Raw genomic sequence first — 20,244 nt, 5'->3', positions numbered from 1 at the left:
TCGCTCTTCTTTATATTATACCCTGTTGTGTTATATATCGATATATAAGCGTACAATATAATCTACAACAACCATAAGAAGGAGGGGGTCAATTAAAAAAAAGGTTGGAACCAAGGTTGGAATGAACTTCAACCAATAATAACGATCTAAATTTGACCCCTCCACTTTGTAAAAAAGAAAAGAAAAGTTCAAGCTTATACTAAGAAAAAAGAATAAAGTGTATAAGGTAAATTAGACATTGGTATGTAATACTGTCAATTTTATTAGGTATAATTAATTTCAATATGTCATCATAGTATACATTCTGTCTTAAGATCATTTACTCATTTTGAGCTTATCCACAAAGTTCGCGTTGTTCGTATAGTTTACGAGCTATAGTTTCTGTTTCTTTGTAATAAACTTAGGAGTATTGTAATTTACCCTACGCGAACATCTAAACTTCCTGACTTGGTTCAACACAATTTCTATTCAAGGCATTTTTGTATAAAAGACTTGGTCTCTAGACAAGTATCTAAAATTTAAATAGGTCGGTAGCTTTACCACATACAGTGAGAAAACAACAATACAATTTTGATATCCTCGCTTAGACCATTGTTTGCATATTAAATGACATAGTATACTGTCGCTTTTGTTGTTTTTTGGTTTTGGTTTTGGTTTTGCTATGAAACCAAATGAAATAGAACGGCTTTACATCATATTAATATTGCTGTTCTTTATATTATTAAGAAAAAAAAATTGTGCTGTTAGTTAGATAAGCCTCAAATCAACACACAATGGTTACTTCTTTCTGGTGTTAATTATATTTACAACAGTGCACATGCTTGTACAGTTCGTGTTTTATATACATATAGTTTCTCTTTCCCTCTGTCCTTCTTATTATTATATAATAAATAGCGCAAATATATCTGATTAAAGTGCTTCTTTTACAAGTTTTTTTCTTCTTCTGTGCTTATCCAAGGGTTTACTTACCTAAATTTTATTGTATCTACGTATTACGCATCTTCCTCACACTAATTTTTTTTTCTTAGCCCAATAATCAATAGATGAAGTCTGGTCAATCCATTTTTGTTGAACTTTTTTTTTTGAACTTCCTTTTGAAAGTTCAAGATTTTCAAAAATAATAATAATTAAAACTCTTATCCAATAATATTCTTGAATTTCTGAGGTTCGTTCGAACTTTTTTTTTTAATTGACCCCCCCTCCCTTACAGTAGTAATAATTATATACTCATATATTATTTATACATGTATAGTATTTATTTTCATTCGCTTTTCCTTTTCTCTTCTTTCTCTTCTTCTTCTTCTTCTTTCACACACACACACATATTCTCTCTCTCTTTCAACCTCCCTTGAGTTAAAACAATGTCTCTTTACGTTCAAGATGGTCCTTCCAATGAAGCATTAAAACGTAATTCAGCCGCACTAGACATCACTTCGATGCTCAATCCTGAACTAGCAATAAACATTGATCACCTCAACAAAAAGCCATGCCTAGATCCTGGACTTACTCGCCCAAAATCAGATACAGCTGGGAATTCCAAACGCCTTCCTCTTCGAAAGCGTCTCTCAAAAGAATCTCAGAATTGCCCAGTATTGAAATGGCAGCCGGTAGAAACACCTAATCGAACACCAACAACAACAACAGCGGCAGGAGCAGGAGGAGGGGGGATAGGAGTAGGGCTAGGAGGAACAATGACTATGAATACACCTACAACAGTAGATCAAAGACTTTCCCGACCATCTTCCCGACCATCAGAAACCTGGGAAACAATCGAAGAAAGTCCTGAACCAGTGATCGACAGACATACACCAGACACGACAACAACAACGACAACAAAAACAGTAGTAACATCGACTACATCAGCGGCGGCGACGATGAAGAAGCCATTAAAAAAAGTTCAACATTGGATTACAAAAGGAAAGACTTCTAGCCCAGAGATTCCACAGGACACGACTGCCCTAGTTTGGAAATATGAAAACGGAGTCGACCGAGAGACACGCACAGCACCAGCTGAGCCTCTACTAAAAGAAGAGGTGAGTTTATATATAAAGAAAGAAAAAGAAAAAAAAAACAAAACAAAAAAAAATTAAGAGGTTTATGTGTGCGTGTATGTTTACATTTGTTCATCTAATCATTCTAATCATGATCACATTCCTAAAAACAATAATAAAATTGGTAATAGCCAAAAGTAGAACAAACCAATAAACCCGTTTCCAAAAGTTTACCCGACCAAACCTTGAGCCGGAGTGGGCCGGCTGCAGATGACACACTCTACTGCTTCTGCCGAACACCATACGATGCCCCTCGCTTTATGATTGCCTGTGATCTATGTGATCAATGGTTCCATGGCGAGTGTATTGGGATTAGTGAAAAGCAAAGTGAATTCATTGGCCACTATTTCTGTCACAGCTGTGCAAAACGTACGTGAAATAATATCATATCTATATACCCGTACCCATACTCGTACATGTACATACATACACACACACACATATATATATATATATATTTCTTATTTATACACATACTTATATATGCATAATGTATTAACTTTTCTTTATTTATTTATTTTTCTCTTGAAAAAATGTATTTTTAGGTGAAGGCAAAAAGACATCTTGGAAAGCTCATTGTGCAAATCCGGTCTGCCAAAGGGCAGCTAGGATGGGTACAAAAGGTCAAATGTCAAAGTACTGCAGCGATGCATGCGGAATGCAAGTAGCACGGACTCGCATTGCCTGCGCAGAATCAAAGCGCAGGTCATCTGTTACATCCTCTTCATCTTCCTCCTCTTCATCCCTGGCAGACCGTCACAGCTATCTCACAAAGAGTCGCCTCAGCTCCTTTGCTGACCGGGACGATGGACATCGTTTACTGAGAGTCAGGGACGAAAAGAAACGTGCGCGGAGAATGATTGGGATTGTCGAACGCAAGACTGCCTTCCTTGCCACACTTTCTACACAGCCTACTGCCGATGAAGATGTGTGTGGCTATGATTGTCGCCTTTCTTGGCCAGAGAGCAAGTGGGAAGCAGAAGAACTTCCATCTTTAGACCCCGAAATGGCATGTCGCCAGAGCAGGCGGTGTGTTAAACACAACGGCTGGCAGAAGCTTAAAACGCTTGAGCTTGAACAAGAACGAACTGAACAGTTTACTGTTCTGGCCATGCTGGAGCGTGAAAGGCAGCAAATCAAGGCGCGGATGAAGAGACGAAGAGAAGACGTTGACTTAGAGGAGATGTTGGCAAACGGGACCATCTGCCATCAACGGCAAACAACTGTAAAATAAATTAACCTGACCCCAACCCAAATCTCAATCTCAATCACGATCAAAATCCATATCCAAATCCTAACCCCCAAACCTGAGAACCTGAACCTGAACTTCAATCCGAACCGAACCGAACCAGCTCTTTTTGTGTATAATACTACCACTCCTACTACTACTACTACTACTACTACTACTACTACTAATAATAATAATAATAAAAAAAACATACCATAAATCACATTGTAATTTAAATTAAATATATATATAAATAAATACGAAAATGAATAAACTTTTTCACCACACATACAAAACAAGAAATGAAGTCGAGCGAAATCTCTTGTCTACTTGCGATTCAGTTTCTTTTTCTTAGCAAAAACAGTAGATTAAGCTTGCTCTCAAGATGTGAATTCAAGGAAACAAATAGGTGGTGTGGACAGACTAAAAGTTCAAAAAAAAGGGCAAAAAAAGGGCAAAATTAATTAAAACTCTTGCCCAGTAATATAACTTGAATATTTGCTCTTTTTTTTTGCCATTTTTTTTTTGAACTTTTAGTCTGTCCACACCAAATATCTTAAACGTCCGAAAAATCGCTACCTGATAGAGAGCAGGTGTAAAATATTTCTGATGCCCAGATATAGAAGTATATTCGAGTACTATCACTACTGCCTGTGAGAATCATATTTATTTTATTGCCCTATACCATTTTTGCTCTCTTTTTTTTATCTATAAAATAGTACCTCTTATTCAAAGTAGAAGAAAACATGGTAGAGTTGATAAATACCATTTTTTTAATAGTAGTATGTTTGTATCTTATTAACATTACATGCATAATAAATTATTTACTATTTACCATACTTTCACGCAAGATTCTACCTTTGAAGTATAGCACTTGTTGTAACAGCAATCTATAATTGTGTATACAGCACATATATATCCCATTTTGCACTATATTTAAATTAGGAACATTTTCTGCTATCAATAGCGTTTTTCACTGCGTAGTCCCACTCCGTGCGCACCTCTAGTCTCTTCCCAATCCTGTTTCAATCGGGTGATCGCAGATTTCTTTTGATTCTCAAATGCATTTACTTCTATCATGGATAAGCTTGTCTGGATCGTAGGTATTTATCCAAACTTTTCCAGCACATAAACCGATTTCGTTTCTATCATAATCTAGCAGCAAACGCACATCAATTTTAGATCCTTTTACTTTTTCATGATCAAAATACTGGGCCTCTTTGCGCTTGGTAGTGAACAGGTTAATCGTCTCCCCTTGTTTAATTCTGATTATCTTTTTTATAGATGTAATCTTCTTAATGATGGGAAGCTAGAGTGCGTAAATGTCTTGCTCTGAAATGGAACCGTTGTTTTCAATAATACTATTGATTATGCTTACATCTTCGTGTAGAGTAAGGACTCTATAAAATATAGTGAGCTTTTTTTTTATTTTTAAATATTCATCAGACTATTCTATCATTTATACATGTTTAAAATTTTCAAAATATTTAAAATTCACTTCGCTTGTAGATTCGAGGCTTTATATTTTTGATACATATTTTAACAGTAATTTTAGGGAGACGGCATTTCCTGGTGGGTGGGTCGACATTTTGATTCTACCAGACCACAAATCTTGACCCTTTACCGGTACGAAATAATTTTGTCTGGTCCCCAAGGATACAAAGTATTCTTATAAAGGTTTTCTTTGTACTTTGCAGAAAAAAAAGTATGAGTGGAGATTATTTACCAGTTTGTGCTGTCAAACTCTGGGAATGCAAGTAGGTGAAAGAAAGAGAAAGGCACGATACGTGTAAGAAGGCCAATAAATAGTAAAATACCCAACAAGACTTCGTCACACTCTAATGACAGCAACTCCTTATAATCTTCTGGATAACTGGCTATTGATATAGTGTGTTTGCGACTAATTGTTATTTCTTTATTGTCAAGTCTAAATATAAGGGTCAAGCGGTTATTGATTGAATATACAGGAATTGATTTTTGTATGAGACAACATTTCATTATTAAATTGCCCAAAGACAGACTGTGACTTTTAAAAAGATGAGAGTTAGATGTCTGGGGAGATATTGATGAATACGCAAAGTGTGGGGACAAAGTAGTAAAGCTAATGCATACAATGAATATATCGTATTTTTTCATGACACACCATTTTCCCCTGAAGGATTAGAGAAAGACGCCGGGCCCTGGACATGTAGTCACAATTAATTGGTCCGGTTAGATAGAAACGTCGTGCTCCACCAGGAAACGTTGCCCCCGTAAGATTACTGCTACTCATTCATTCATGAAAGACTCAGACTTTTAGATCCAGGGTAATGTTTTATAGATCCCTTTCTATTCTGAACCTTGGCTTTTAAATTATGCTTAAATGTATGCTTCTCTCTAGAGAGAGAAATCGCTACAAATACACTTACAATAAAAAATAGCGATACGCTGCATTCATCCTTCTCACTTTCAAGGGGAAAAAGTCTTTAATAATTTACGGTAGATAGTAGTTCATGTAATTAATTTTCTAATTTAAATAATTTAATAAAAACTCTATGATTCTCTTAAAAAAGTGTCTGATAATGTTTTTTTTTTTGAAATGATCTACATTTTTTTATTATTCTATCTCTTTATAGAGTTTTCAATGATCTCTAACAAAAATGGAGTACGTTCCAAGCTTCTTTTCCCTTCTTTATGCAATTGTCTCGTAAAATTTTTGTAACCGTCTCTTTTTAGGTCAGAATCCTATACTTTCAAGAAGTCTATTCTACTCCGATCCAACGGCACAGTCCAAGTTTGTGACTGTGCTTCCAAGGGAGAGGGCACATAGGGAAGATGATGGATGGGCAGCAAGGGTCACCTCCTTCATTTTCATCCATCCGTTGCGTGTATGTAGAAGTCTACCATCAATCCATCAATATATCCATCCAATAAGCATCCTCACACCTCCTTGTAGCATGTCTGCCGAACTCGCCGTCGTCTACGCCGCTCTCATCCTCCAGGATGACAACGTTGAAATCACCGTAAGCTCGCTCTCTCGGAGTTGTTAGGGTGTAAAATAATAATACACGACATGATGATTTACATTGCCTTATTTCAATCTACTTTAGTCTGACAAGCTCCAGACCCTTGTCAAGGCTGCTGGTATCGAGGTTGAGCCCGTTTGGTTCTCCCTCTACGCCAAGGCCCTCGCTGGCCAGGACCTTAAGGCTCTTTTGTTGAACGTCGGTGCCCCTGGTGCCGGTGGAGCCGCCGCTGCCACTGGTGCTGCCGGTGCTGCTGCCTCCACTGAGGCCGCCGTTGAGGAGGCTGTTGAGGAGAAGGAGGAGTCCGATGACGATATGGGCTTCGGTAAGTTTAAAGGCTTTTCTTTTATTAAAAAACGAAATATAAATGAAACAAATATATGTGTCTGAATACAAACTAATTACGTCTTCTCTCTTTTCTGCCTATTTGGATAAAAAGGTCTCTTCGATTAAACATTTTAATGCTTTAATAAAATCAAACAATAACCTTTTTGGCTTGCTTTGGCGACCTGCAATGGAAAACAAAAAAAAATCGTGTGTGCAAGTGTGCTGTAAAATAATAATGTTTATACGTGAGCTATCGAGTAGTGTATATTTAAGTGTTCTTTTGTTTAATGCAAGTACTTTGTACTATATGTGTGTGTGTGTGTGTGCGAAAATTAAGTAGGGAGTTGGTTTGTTGGTTTGTTGGTTTCTTTAGTCCTCGTATGAGGTTCCTTTTTGCATAATATCTGTGTTGTATGGGGTAGAAACCTTTTCGTTGTGGGATTGAGGTACAAGCGAAGGGATGTTTTTGAGCACTTTAAATATATACACCGATAAGAATTATTAGTCGGTGCGGATTTCATTTAGGTTACCATTTTTTGTTTTATGGTACTTACTTTGAGATGGCACACATCCGCCTGGCATATGAGCACATGTACATTCTCCTCCCAGGAAACTCGGTAAGTTCTCGGCAGGAATATATTGTAAGAGTTCCTCCTTATAGTCAGAACCCAAAATCTTGATCTTGTCAATGGTCTGTCCCCAAAATATATATGCCCATACACACATATATCTTATTAGCTATTTTGAAAAATATCACGTACAAAACAAAAGCACTTACACCAGGATCAAGCCATGCCTTTACTATTTTCCACACAAACACAAATGACGAAGGTGCATTGACCAAGAAAAGTCTGCTGAGAGTTTCTGGGTAATAGTTTTGATCTGCATCAGAAATAGCACGAAGATAGTGTAGTGCTGGCATGTGAAGCTCTATATATATACAATAATACACATCAAATTAGTTTGTCATTGTTCACATTGTCTTTGGAGAGGAAGAGGTCTTTTTTTTTGGTATACAAACATACGATGCCATCCCATTCCGGTACAGTCAAATATCACAGTCTCATGATTGATAGTTTTGTTTGCCACGCGAGAGCAATCCTCCATAATTACTCGGTTAAGAAACTCGTTGCAGCCGATGTGGTAGTTAGACACCTCCTCAACTGTTGTGTACTTCGCGATCTCCTTTGCTGCATGGTAACCCTACAAAAGAAAAAGAAAGAAAAAAGTTTAACCCAATTGCCTTTTATTTAGAAATACATCGATTTGATCGTGCAGTCTCCATAGAACATTCATTTACCAGTCGTTCAATGTAGATAGGGCAACCATTCTTGTCAGTTTTGTGGAGACAGCTGCCACCCATGTACTTATTGATTCTCAAGACAGATTCTGAAAGACCTGGTGCAGCCTCAAGGTTACCATCAGGGATGCTATTGTAACCACGGATAGGGTACAATAGCGGTAACTTATTTTCCCCTGTGGCAACAGGGTGTTCATTCACTTTGTGCTTTTCTCTCCACTCCAAAGTCTTTTCAATTTGATTCTTAGCGCCTGACTAATTGAAGTATATATATATATGCGTGTGTGTGTGTGTAAATCATTAGCCATCTTTGACTTGACTCGAATAAACAATAAACCCACCACACTCCAGCTGCGGGCAACAAGGAATTGAATGAGATACTAAATAGTAAAGGTTAGGTCATGCCAGACTTGTGCGATCTACAGCTTACTTCGTCTTTCATTGTCTTTGACTTTGGGCCCAGTTTAAGACGCAATTCCTTGATGATTGCGTCCGATTCTTGTGCTGTTTTGTGGATGGCCATGTTGAATGTTAAAGAAGAAAGATCACGTAGCCAAGCCTAGAAATAGAGCATCCAATAAATGCCAAATTGCATCGTGTATTATAAACCCCGCTAGACAATATATATTTCATTCGCCCCTGAATCCTTTATAACAGCATTAAACCAAATACAACAACCATCATTAGTATCTTTGCCAAGCATTTCCAACGTATTATCCTCTGGGCTGTCTTACTGTCTTTTGGTATTTGCTCCGCGCGCACAGGAAGCCAAGAACAAGATGATATGAAGGCTATCCAATATAGCTGTCTAGCTATATTTCTTTATTTTTAGAATATATATATATATATCGTCTATAAATAAATCATTGAGCTATCCTTGGCCTTTTTGGACTTGATAAATAAAGTGCAGTTAATATCTAGGAAAACAAATCAGATTTCATAATGCAAGTAGTAGTTTGTGCTGTAATTGTAGAATTATGTCGTTCTCTTCCTTTTCCTCTTCTTTTGTTATATATATATATATATATATTGATCCTCTTTGCCTTTATTACCGCCCATTTATTGTATCTGTGAAACAAAGCCCACGTGTATATATATTATAAAAAATATGTAACGAGGACAGTAAGCTAATCTGATATACAAAGAGCCTGAAATTTAAATGTTTGCTACCGGTTTTTTGGAATTATGTACAACCGACGATCGAAGTCGAGCAAAATTTTCGATATATGTTGTCGACATCTTATACTCTGTTTTATGTAGTATACCTTATTTACTAATAAGCTCATACTACTTCCTGCCAAAAAATAAATAAATAAGTAAATACAAATACACAAACAAAACATTTTATTAAATTTTTTTAAATAATAAGAAATCACAGATTACAAAGTCTAATTACAAGACTATGAAATAAAAGATCTGAAAGCTTTGTATTTCTTGCCGATGCCAAACGAATGTATAATTCGTTTCGTAAAAGAGGGTTTACTTTTCAAAGGAACTTCGCTGTATCCGACTTCGTAGGAATTATCAAGACAGTCATAAGCAGACGTGTAGGTGAACATACTATCATGGATTGTAATTTCTACCCGCATTTCGGTTGATCCAAAGTATATTCCTACAAGTGCCGGGATACCTTCCTCATGATTTCGCTCAATGTCAAGTGGGAAATCAATGTCAAAAGCGCACATAAGCTTAATGTCTGGATCATCTATATATCTTGGAGCATCTCCATAATTTCCATATGTGTATATCCCTTTATAAATATACACATATGTGTGTGTGTGTGTATTTCAATTAAATGATAATATTAGCATATAATACACACACAAGTACAAGTACAAAGGACTACCAAAACTTACGGAGTGATTGACTTTCGCTTCTGTACCATTTGAATTCACTGCACACGCACTCATCTATTCCAACTGCGTCTCCCATCTTGGCAAATGCAAAGAATCGATTATTGCAAAGAGACATCCCGTCACCATCAACAATCTGATCTTCGGGCGAATCAAGCACCGGATCAAACATCATTGCCGACCAGATCCCATAAGTTCGGCGAAGGATTCGTTTGGTGACCTTTTGCTGATTGAGTCCGTATATTACTGCACCTCTCGCAACTGCAAGATCACCACGTGGAGGTACATGAATAAACTCTAAACGGTCACCAAATACCTCCTCTATACGCTGGAACAAGTATTTTGATTGTCCAAAACCTCCTACTAGAAACAAGGCCTTGATTTCGCTTGACGATTGTTGGAATTGTTCTTCGATTAATTCAATAACCTGAAGAACGACTGGCTCAAACACCTGTTCCCGAAGCTCATTAGCTGTGAATACCAATTGTCCGTCTACAATTTCAGACTCAGAATCAAGGTCTTCGATAACTTCCAGAATAGAACTTGGCAAAGGCATGAACATATCTTCTTCGTTATCAAACTGGGGCTACAATATTAAGTAGTTGAGCATCAGAATATAAATGATTGAGGATGGGCTGTTACAACTACAAAGATATGTATGTATATATTACCTTCATATCCTCAATAAACTGATGCATTAATTGAAGCATCATTGATCCATTCAGTTCAACAAGATGCCCAATTTTTTCTTTGATTAGTATCTCCATATTTGCATCCAAAAAAGTCGATCCGCACGACTTTCCAGACGCCATCGTTACTTCGCACAATTGTCTCTCTCCTGAGGATTCATCCACCGCGTATACAACTAAGTCAACAGTTCCGCCTCCGGCATCGCACAACATCCATTGATCACCATGAGAAAGATTGAATCCAGGAAAGGACTTTTCGCAGTAGAGTGCTGCCGATTCTGATTCACTAGTTACCATCAATCGATTTGGGTGGTCGTAGGGATCAACTATTCCGGACTGTATAGCTGCTTTGCGCATTATCGCCTTGGCCATATCGTTCCATATAGTCGGCACAGTAAGACAATATCTACATTTTGAAGGATCGTAGAGGTCTGGAAATGACTCTTCGAATACTGTCTTTGTGTATTCGTAGAATGCTGTTAAATAGTCTGTGATGACTATACACATATAAAAGAATGATGCACAAGAATAAAGTTTAATATAAGATAAAAATTATAAATATAATCAGCACATTAACCCACCCGCTATGTATCTATCTATCTACCTAGCATACACACGTACGCATATATATATATATATATTGAAAAAGAGAAAGATAGTGTATTATTTATACCTTGGATAGCAGTCAAGTCAAATGGAAGTTCAGGCATGCTTTCTACACTTTTGTCCAAGAATAATTTGAACCGTTCTACAAGAAAGCTTTCTGGGTTATCTGATTGATCAGGGTCGTTTATTGCGTCGTCTCCCCAGGCTATCAAATTATGGCCGCTGTCTTGGTAAAGTAAGGCAGTTGGTACTTTTGAATATTGACTTCCATGGTTCGGCCTTCTACCCCCATACGACACACAAGGCTTAGTCTTCCAATTGAATATAATAAGATACACACTCGTCTTCCTCTTCTTTGATTACCAGTCTGTTATGTCAACTACTTCTTCTGTACCATCTCCGGTAAAAACAAAAGAACATCCGGAGAAAGTTGTACCGAAATCTTGAATATTGGAATAGTATTTTTTTTTAAAAAAAAAAAACCTTAAGGCAATACGTCCTTATTATCTGTCATATTATTACCTATACCGATTACAAAAGAATAATTCTCTGGATCGAACTCTTGTGCTATTTCTGACATTTGAACACTAGTTGATCTAATGAAATAGTTTTGGTAAGGAAAAGAAAGTGAGAGAAAAGTGCAAAAAAGAATCCAAAAAGGAGCTTCTGAATATGTTATTAAGCTACGGATTTATCTATGAATAATAATACTAATATCATTTTTATTGCTCAGCTTCTCGAACATCTCAAGCATCACAAAAAAAAAGAATAGGACATAGGATAGAATATGTATATTGAGGCGCACAATCTACTCCATTAGCCTAGGATGGTATCTCAACTTTCACATCTTTTCTGTATATAGCTATTCAGCAGCACTGATCGCAAAATCAAAGAAGTCCCAATACTTAACCTTTACCCCCAGCACGCCTAATATCATTGACATTGTAATTACTTTCTTTTAAAGAAAAAACCATTGGGCTTGTTTAAGCTTTTATTTTTTTAAAAAGCTTTACTAAGATAGTTTTTCTCGCATTTCCTTTAAGCGCTCGAGTAAACTCGGTCTAGCTAGGCGTGCTTCCCATTCGTCCCATTTTCCCAATGTCATACGCTCAAGCAGGTCCTGTGTTACATCTTTGTGCTCCCCTTCTGGTGTAATTTGAATTGCCACAAGCGACTCATCTTTACTTTCTTGTTCTTTCTGGTCAGGTTGAGTTGCCTCAATTACGAACTTTGCCAGACGACTATTGGCACACTTGGAAGCTTTTGTAGGAATAAGAATCTGGAAAACATGTGGCTGATCTTCATATATCTCAAGAGTAACTGGAGTACTGGGAAGCTTTGATTTATAGTCAGACGCTCCGGGATATTTACCGGATGCCTTTAAAGCAACATATATGGACTCATCGCGAAGCCGTTCTGCAAGACCAACTTGCTATTCCGATATAAGTAAAAAAAAAGTATTATCATATTAGTAAAGGATGTATTATAGCATACTGTATTTGGAACTTACAATGAGTAGCTTGGGAAGACCGTGTAAGTCCTTCTTGTCAAAGGCTGGACTAGCCAGAGATAGCTTTATAGACGCATTGTTTGTATAAAACTGAATACGGTCCATATCTTCTTTTGTTACTTCAGACAAATCAATTTTCTTTCCAAATGGACCTATCGATATTTCTTCATGATCATCTTCATTATGTTTGAGTTTCGGAAGGACGGAGTAATCCAACGCAGGAGATTCGGCATGCTTAAATCCCAATTTCGGGAGATAATCTGTGGCCGCATTGGATAATATCGATGGTAGTGAATGCGTCAAATCAGTCCTACAAAAAAAAGTTATCTTCATTTAGTTCGAATGAAGCATTATAGGATATGCATAGCAAAGTGCAACCATATATACACCAGTAAATATGTCTCTCTTCTCCTTTTTTTTCTTCTTCACTCACCAAGGTGATAATGGCATTGCACCTGCAGGAGGGGGCAGACGTGCATCTCTGATCGCCATTAATAAGGCAAGTGTTAGACCTCCGCCTGCAGAATCTCCAGCTATAACAATCTTCTTAGGATCAACTGGAGAAAATCCAGCATCTGGGGGTGGATTTATAAGGTATAAGTAGCCTGCCAGTGCATCTTCTACTGCAGTAGGAAAAGGATGCTGTGGGGCTAAGCGATAGTCAATGGCAAATGAACGTGCATTTGACCCCTAAGTAGTGTTACACGCATACACATAATTAGCGATAAACATCAACTCCTTTAAATAATGAAAAAAGAAATCAAACACCACATGATACGTAAAGGTTACCTTTAATATATCTGATATAAATCGACGATACATTCCAAAAGAGCATAAGTAATATGCTCCTCCGTGTAGATAGTATACTACAGGACTATTCTGATCATCTTGCCCGTCTTTTTCCATCCACTCGCCTTCGAGTGAAGACGCGTTCTGTCGATCAGATTGCCAGTCCCACCCTATTTTTCGCTGGTCTCTTAGAGACAGAAGCTGAGACAGATTATCACCGGCCTGCGTTCTGTAAGATGAGGGGATTATTGCTGGGGTTTCCTTGAATCCGGATGGAATTGGGTTTTTTATGCTGTTGGTCAGATACTGAGCTTGTTCTACAGTGGATAAACAGCCTCTGTCCAAGAAATCGCGGATGGTGGCAATCAACAGATGGTAAGAAAGTGGCCATGACTTTGCAGGGGGACCTTTGGTATAATGCTCATATACGGTAGCTCGCCACACAGAGGGACGGGGAATCATATTTGACCATTTGATAGAAGGCTTAGTGGGTCGGGTTGCCTGAGTGTTCAGGTAACGGTGGGTTTGTGAGAGGTCAATTCTCTGTCGAGAAACCAGCCTTTTTGCTACAAGGTAGGACATTGATAAAAAAGAAAAAAAGAGGTCTAAAAATGAAAGAAACGCGCTTACCATATTCTCAATCTTATTTATCAAACGCTCTGAGCTCAAGATTCGGTCGTCACTCGGTGGCCGAAAAACAACCTTCTGGCTTTGAACAATACGTATGTTGAGCTTTTTTTTTAAAAAAAATCGAAGAGAGATCATCCTTAAGCTACAGTTCAAAAAGAAAAGTTTGATATAATGAAAGGTAGGTAGTGGATACTATATGGATATTGATTGTATTCCATAGGGAAAGGAAGAGCTGATGACGAATAAAGGAGGCAATGCGGTAAAACAATTGTACCGTGATTGACTTCTTTCTTTTTTGGCTGTCACTCAATAATCATACTGAAGCACACGGCCTGACCCCACATCTCATGTCATTAAGGAGACGCTATTCACTCCGCATATAACTTTAAAGCATTCCAAGACATATTGATTGTATTGAAGACTGCTGTTATTATTTGATTGTTTTTACAGAAAACAATCGAAAGAGGAACCTCTTTCAAGGTTGGGTAGATAGATTAGTATTATATGAAATATAGAATATCACGTCATACCAAGATATGTATATATTCATATGTCAGATGTGTTGCTATGGTTTCTCAATTTCAAGCTAATAAAAAGTATATGTTGTATTCAATTCCACAGCATATTCTTATGATTATTATTAAATGATACAGAATTATGCACATTTATAACCTAGTACAAGTCTAATATAATAAAAAACTTATTTAAAAGAAGAAGAGAAAAATATTATTAAATTAAACAGGTCTTGGTGTAATCGACTTGGAAGACCAGTATCAATCTACAAAAGGACTTTTAATATATATATATATATCATGTCTTTATAACATGTATATTAGTCTCGGCCATCCCATTAATGGTGAACATAAAAAAAATCAATAGAATAAAACTTTTGAATATATCAGCTATTAAAGCAAATATACAATACATTATAGTGCGGTATTCTATAAGCACCACATTATTACTAGCTCAATATAAGAGTCCATTTTTACAAGGTGAGACCAAAGTCTGAGGCAGTCTGGGAACTTTATATAAATATTTCCAATACAGGCTTATGGTGTTTTGTAAAATTTAAGATTTTAACCAAGTCGATCGTTATTTATTTATTTTATTGTATTTTATGTTATTTAAAAGAAGAAGAAGAAGAAGAGAGAGTGAGAGAGTGAGAAAAGGACTTGGATTAGATGAGCAACGTTATTAGGGCCTTGTATCAATTCTCTGGTAGCATAAGAAGGATCATCACACAGAGCTATATACATCTAGCATTATATTCTAGCCTTGTACTACTGTACGACTGCCAAGAACATACACTTTTAGCTTTCAATCTTTTGGGGTCTTCCGAGAAATTTTCTCTCAATAATTTTTTGTTTTTTATTCCTTGTATAGGCATATTGTTTTGTTGCACAGTAAATTGTTCACAAAGACGATATCTGTGTTCAATTGAGCTGTGCACCTCTACTTGTTATTACTACTATCCTAAAAGTCAAGCCAGATAAACTAACATTTTCCTTAAAAATAAAACTGTACAATAATAAGTGATTTATATTAAGTGTCCTTTTCAGACTGTCCAATATCCAGGCAAATATCATGTTCTTGACATACGACCACAAAGTCTATAGTATGAAAACAGGTTTATTGGATATGTGATGATTTGACATTCGGCAGATAACACAATATTTTAATAATAATAATAATAATAATAATAGTAATGAGTGATATATAATAGTTGAATAAATTTATTGTATGCAAGAAAGAACAAAGAAATGTTATTCATTTGAATAAATTGTCTACTAATCTTTTCGTCTGCTTGACTTTAAAGATATTGATTAATACTATTAAAATACAATTAACTTGGTCCAAACAATCAAAATATAATAAACATACTTGTAATTTTATGCGATTTCCCATAATTCTTTAAAAGTGACTAATGTAGAATCATTATTACTCTTTACTACTAAAAAAAGGGTCTCGTTATTCTACTCCAAGATGTATATAAAACAAGGTACAAGAGCTTGAAATAACAATGTAAATATGAGTATTATATCTGTGTTTGTTGAGCTAATATAACTCTTTGAGGGTCTTGAGAAGAAAATATTGCTTTGAAATATGATATTAAGATGAATAATTTGATAGCTAAGTTCTTACAAAGACTTGCAATAATAATATAATTGTTTTATGCTCATATTGCTTGAATGAGTAAATTGGAAAGGGAGTGAGAGTTAATATACGAAGAGTAAATAATTTAGGGATTCACTGGTTTCTTCTCTTTCTTTAGGATGACCAGCCGTATGAATAAATAGCTCCTGATGATGAGCTTGAAAATATAATATAATGTGTTAAATAGCTTTCTTTCTGTCGATCTTTGTTTTGTTTTTTTGGACATTATGCTCATAATATCAATAAGCTACCAAACCAATCATTTTACGACAGAGATTAAGGGATATATGATTGACATATCTGCACCATTGTTAATCTCATGTAGCATACCTGTCATATCAGCTCCAGATATCAAAATTAATAATAAAATAAGAATATCAAGACACCAGATACCTAATGTCCATGGTCTAATCACCAAACTTTAACCTGTATTTCTTTTTGACCTGGACTTTCTTGGAACTAACTTATTTTGTTTTGCTGGTAGCTTTATATTTCATATGATGTCAAAACAGCCTGTTGGTTTTCTTTTTACTGAGTAATTTCTATACACAATCTGGGCTCAAAAGATTTACAGAAAATGCATTTTTTTTATTTCAACACCACTGTGCTTATGATCATAATGAATAAATACCGTACTTTTCAAGGGGGGGATTAGCATAACTCATAGTCCCACGTTTCTACAAAAAAATATATGTATCATGCTGGGGGCGTATATTTTACTTGGGATGTCTTGGTTGAACTGAGACTCATTCACAGACATAAAATTAAGTATATTGATGTTCCTGGTTTTGTTGGTTGGACAACATCACTGGAAGTATATTTTTGACGGCTCCTCATAGTGTATTTCAATTAAACTCAGATCTTTCTCTCGATGTACCATTCTGGATAAATAAATAGAACTCAAGGGTTTCTGTATTCGAGACACTCAGAACAGACTCGGTCTAATATATAGCAAGCTAACAATATTACTTATAGAAAAGGTAGAATTATGTCATAGATGCTTGAATACAACACTACTTCTTCTACTCAGAACAGGTTAGAGGTCGATAATAATTTATTGGACAGCCCAAGACCGCCCGGAAATAAAAATAATAACAAAAACGTGCACAAAATAAATAGTGCTACCAAGCAAGTAGTTTAAGATTCATCGATTGTGGCATTGTATGAGAAACGTTATGATAATAATAATAATAAAAAGTACTTATTTAAGACTTGTACACTTTAAAGCCTCTAAAAATACCTTTTTAAATATATACATAACATAACATATATTTCATTATTATTTTTAAACCTTGAAAGATTTCAATCCAGCTATTTTTTATATTCCTAATATGGTTATATTGCTTGGTGAAACAACAGATTAGTCACAAAGGAAGAATATACTTTCAATTGACCTGTGAGCTTCTTATTCATTTCTTATACAGTCGCATATCTGAAATTGGAATTAGTTCTGTTACATAAAGATGTATAACTTTAGTAATATTGCTAGAAGAAATCACAGACTCCAAAAAGCTTATACATATATATATCATCATCAATTCAACCCTTTTATTTGTTATTCTCAAGTCATACGACAAGGTTTCTTTGATCAATATAAAATTACTGATGTTTCATCGTCAGTCTGATAAATACATGTACCCTCTGATATCCAAACACAAAAAAAACATCACACAAAATATGGAAAGGAAATGAAAAAAAAGGCTTTCAATTGTATTGCTTTATACAACTTAGTCTCTCCAAATATCATTTTTTTTTCATTAATTGAAATATACAGCACATGCTTTTCCTGGCTGGAGTATCATGCTTCATCAAATTGTATATACCAAAGCCATTCAATGGAAATATATCATTAGAGTTTCAGCCACAGGTAAGCATAGTGCTGATTACGTGCTCAGATATTAATAAGCTACACAAACGTGCAAATGATCCGAATAATCAATCTCAAATAAAATAATTATAATTACTAGCAGTTTGATACTCTAATACTAAAGTATACGATAAAGAACGGGCTGGTATTATAGACACGGAGCTCCTAAACTTCTTTCAAGTTACATATTAAAAACTCCTTTTACATCCCCTCAAAGGAAATGCATGTTCTTTTGCAGGATTTATTATTAGTTCCTTAATTCATTATTTTAAGTAGCAGAAATACGTAATGGCTACAAATACAAACAATTTTTAATAAACAAAACATATTTTTTGAAACCACAGCATACGAATGCAAGAATATATTATGGAGTAACATATAGGAATGTGATAAAGTCATTAAGGTGGCTCGATTCGTTACCATATAATCATCATGTTGTGGACTGACAAGTCTCCTGTTTCACAGTTTTTGTGCTCACGGCATTTAGTATTACTAACCGCCGGTCCTCAGAGAGAAAGAGATAAAGTAAATGTTACATCTCTCAACCTCTGCAATACAACAATAGAAAGTAATAGATAGCCACATGTAAAATTTCTTTTTCTTTACCCCCTTACAAGCCAGTGCCACATAATTATGTCAAATGTACATATATAAAGAAAGTGAACTTTGGTATAATATATGTGTGTTTATTAGCTGCAATACTAAGCATTACATAAAGTACAGCACATTTGTCGACCTGGGTTGGATTATATTGGGCTGGATGTTGTTGTTAACATAGATCCCTAAAAATATCAGTATATATTTATGATATATGTCTGTCAAATTTACTTTAATGGCGTTTTTTTAACAAAACAAAATAATGAATCAACTCTTTACATATTGTAGTTGTCGCCACTCTTATATCAATCATGTAACCACAAGACTGCAGTGTGCTTTCAAAAACAAGATGAATTTATAAGAAAATAATCATTTGCTTAACTGTTCTGTGTTGCTCCTAAAACACTCAATTATCTAAAGAAATAGAGTAGGCTATTGTTTTACTACGATACCTTTTTGATATTTGTTGTTGTTATATTTTACTCGCTTTTCAGTGTAGGTCTCGTTGAACCAGAAGATATGTGATTTGTAAATAATATGGTTAACTTGAAATGTTACTATTAGCTAACTTATACTAGTTCTTATTAAGAGTATAGGCAATATATTACGATACGACAACATAAAGCAGCAAGTAAAAGACGATAATAAAACATTGAAAAGCTCAATAATATATCTCCTGAAATTAACAAGCTGTATTTGGTGCTCTTACTTCTTTATATATATTATTGTTTTTTTGGTGTATTCCATATTTATCTCTAAGAATGTTTTATCCAATAGACTATCATATTTTTTATGTTTTTTTTAGAGTATACTACGATCTATGGTCGTATAGCTACTATAGCAGTGCTGTCAATTGCTATATTCTGAGTTAATTGATTATTTAGTTTTCGATAATTAATCAGGTTTCTTTTTTGGTGAAGAATGTCATGAAGAAGCTATTTTACTGCATTCAATAAGCATACAAGAATATTCATTATTATTTTTACAGACCAACTACTTTTACTAGAAAGTGAGCTTATTAAGAAAAAGTATTATAAATCAAGTGCCTAAAAAAGATATCAAGGTTAATTTATAGATATCGATAGAGCAACAAACACTTCCTAGACGTCTAATTTGACTACATTGCAGATCGTTTCTTTGGTTTCTTGTTACTTTATTTTTTTTTCTGTTCTTTCTGTTCTTTAGCAGGCTTTGTATCAATTAAGTAGTGGTTAATGTTACAGCGTTTGATATTATAGAAAACGCCTCGCTCCTCTCTCCATGAACCTCGTTATATATATATTCTTATTAAAATATAATAGTTAAAATCACAGTAGTAAAGCAAAAGCTGTAACTATATTTAGGAGCTAATCTGGATCAAGGAGAAAATGATGCTTTTTTGGTTCATTTTTTATGAAAGCTTAACATTTTTTGTAATTTATTATATTTTAGTGACAAGTACCCTTTTTGTTAAGCAAAAAAAAACCCTATTTGGTTTTACTATTCAATAGTCGTTAAATGCTAATTTTTTTTAAAAAAAATGTTGTATATATTTTACAAGTTATAGCAGACTCATTCAGACAAGGTTCAATAACAATACACATTTGACAGAAAATACAAGTTATATTAGTATAGAAAACATACACATGTATAGGATAT

At 35.3% G+C, this 20,244-nt stretch overlaps 6 protein-coding genes across 6 annotated transcripts; 2 read left to right on the top strand and 4 right to left on the bottom strand.

Annotated features, from left to right (window-relative positions):
• Window positions 1-1,361: 1,361 nt before the first annotated feature.
• On the top strand, window positions 1,362-3,285 carry PHYBLDRAFT_166203 (hypothetical protein; the record flags this gene model as incomplete). The annotated part of the gene is made up of 3 exons (XM_018435378.1): window positions 1,362-2,033; window positions 2,183-2,420; window positions 2,597-3,285. 3 exons carry the CDS (start codon window positions 1,362-1,364, stop codon window positions 3,283-3,285), a joined length of 1,599 nt encoding a protein of 532 aa, XP_018294269.1.
• Window positions 3,286-4,239: 954 nt separating this feature from the next.
• PHYBLDRAFT_166202 (hypothetical protein) lies at window positions 4,240-5,712 on the bottom strand (the record flags this gene model as incomplete). Its single annotated transcript, XM_018435377.1, has 6 exons — window positions 4,240-4,371; window positions 4,472-4,552; window positions 4,658-4,677; window positions 4,904-4,968; window positions 5,006-5,156; window positions 5,688-5,712. The coding sequence occupies 6 exons, from the start codon at window positions 5,710-5,712 to the stop codon at window positions 4,240-4,242; spliced, it is 474 nt and encodes a 157-aa protein (XP_018294268.1).
• A 503-nt stretch (window positions 5,713-6,215) lies between these two features.
• Window positions 6,216-6,802, top strand: PHYBLDRAFT_132288 (hypothetical protein; the record flags this gene model as incomplete). Its single annotated transcript, XM_018429483.1, has 3 exons — window positions 6,216-6,281; window positions 6,369-6,609; window positions 6,724-6,802. 3 exons carry the CDS (start codon window positions 6,216-6,218, stop codon window positions 6,735-6,737), a joined length of 321 nt encoding a protein of 106 aa, XP_018294267.1. The 3' UTR covers window positions 6,738-6,802.
• A 178-nt stretch (window positions 6,803-6,980) lies between these two features.
• PHYBLDRAFT_143210 (hypothetical protein) lies at window positions 6,981-8,434 on the bottom strand (the record flags this gene model as incomplete). Its single annotated transcript, XM_018430950.1, has 7 exons — window positions 6,981-7,084; window positions 7,166-7,304; window positions 7,390-7,541; window positions 7,637-7,814; window positions 7,912-8,166; window positions 8,253-8,291; window positions 8,342-8,434. 7 exons carry the CDS (start codon window positions 8,432-8,434, stop codon window positions 6,981-6,983), a joined length of 960 nt encoding a protein of 319 aa, XP_018294266.1.
• Window positions 8,435-9,066: 632 nt separating this feature from the next.
• On the bottom strand, window positions 9,067-11,639 carry PHYBLDRAFT_166199 (hypothetical protein; the record flags this gene model as incomplete). Its single annotated transcript, XM_018435376.1, has 8 exons — window positions 9,067-9,156; window positions 9,177-9,205; window positions 9,395-9,661; window positions 9,768-10,350; window positions 10,436-10,950; window positions 11,127-11,338; window positions 11,423-11,501; window positions 11,582-11,639. 8 exons carry the CDS (start codon window positions 11,637-11,639, stop codon window positions 9,067-9,069), a joined length of 1,833 nt encoding a protein of 610 aa, XP_018294265.1.
• Window positions 11,640-12,014: 375 nt separating this feature from the next.
• PHYBLDRAFT_76030 (hypothetical protein) lies at window positions 12,015-13,944 on the bottom strand. The gene is made up of 4 exons (XM_018443115.1): window positions 13,359-13,944; window positions 13,003-13,259; window positions 12,570-12,879; window positions 12,015-12,491 (listed from the first exon to the last, which is right to left on the bottom strand). Exons 1-4 carry the CDS (start codon window positions 13,938-13,940, stop codon window positions 12,072-12,074), a joined length of 1,569 nt encoding a protein of 522 aa, XP_018294264.1. The 5' UTR covers window positions 13,941-13,944; the 3' UTR covers window positions 12,015-12,071.
• Between the last annotated feature and the right edge of the window lie 6,300 nt (window positions 13,945-20,244).

This window comes from Phycomyces blakesleeanus (genome assembly GCF_001638985.1).
Source record: "Phycomyces blakesleeanus NRRL 1555(-) unplaced genomic scaffold PHYBLscaffold_6, whole genome shotgun sequence".
Taxonomy (NCBI): Eukaryota; Fungi; Mucoromycota; class Mucoromycetes; order Mucorales; family Phycomycetaceae; genus Phycomyces; species Phycomyces blakesleeanus.
Note: the sequence above shows the minus strand (reverse complement) of the source record. Positions and strands in the feature narration are given on the sequence as shown.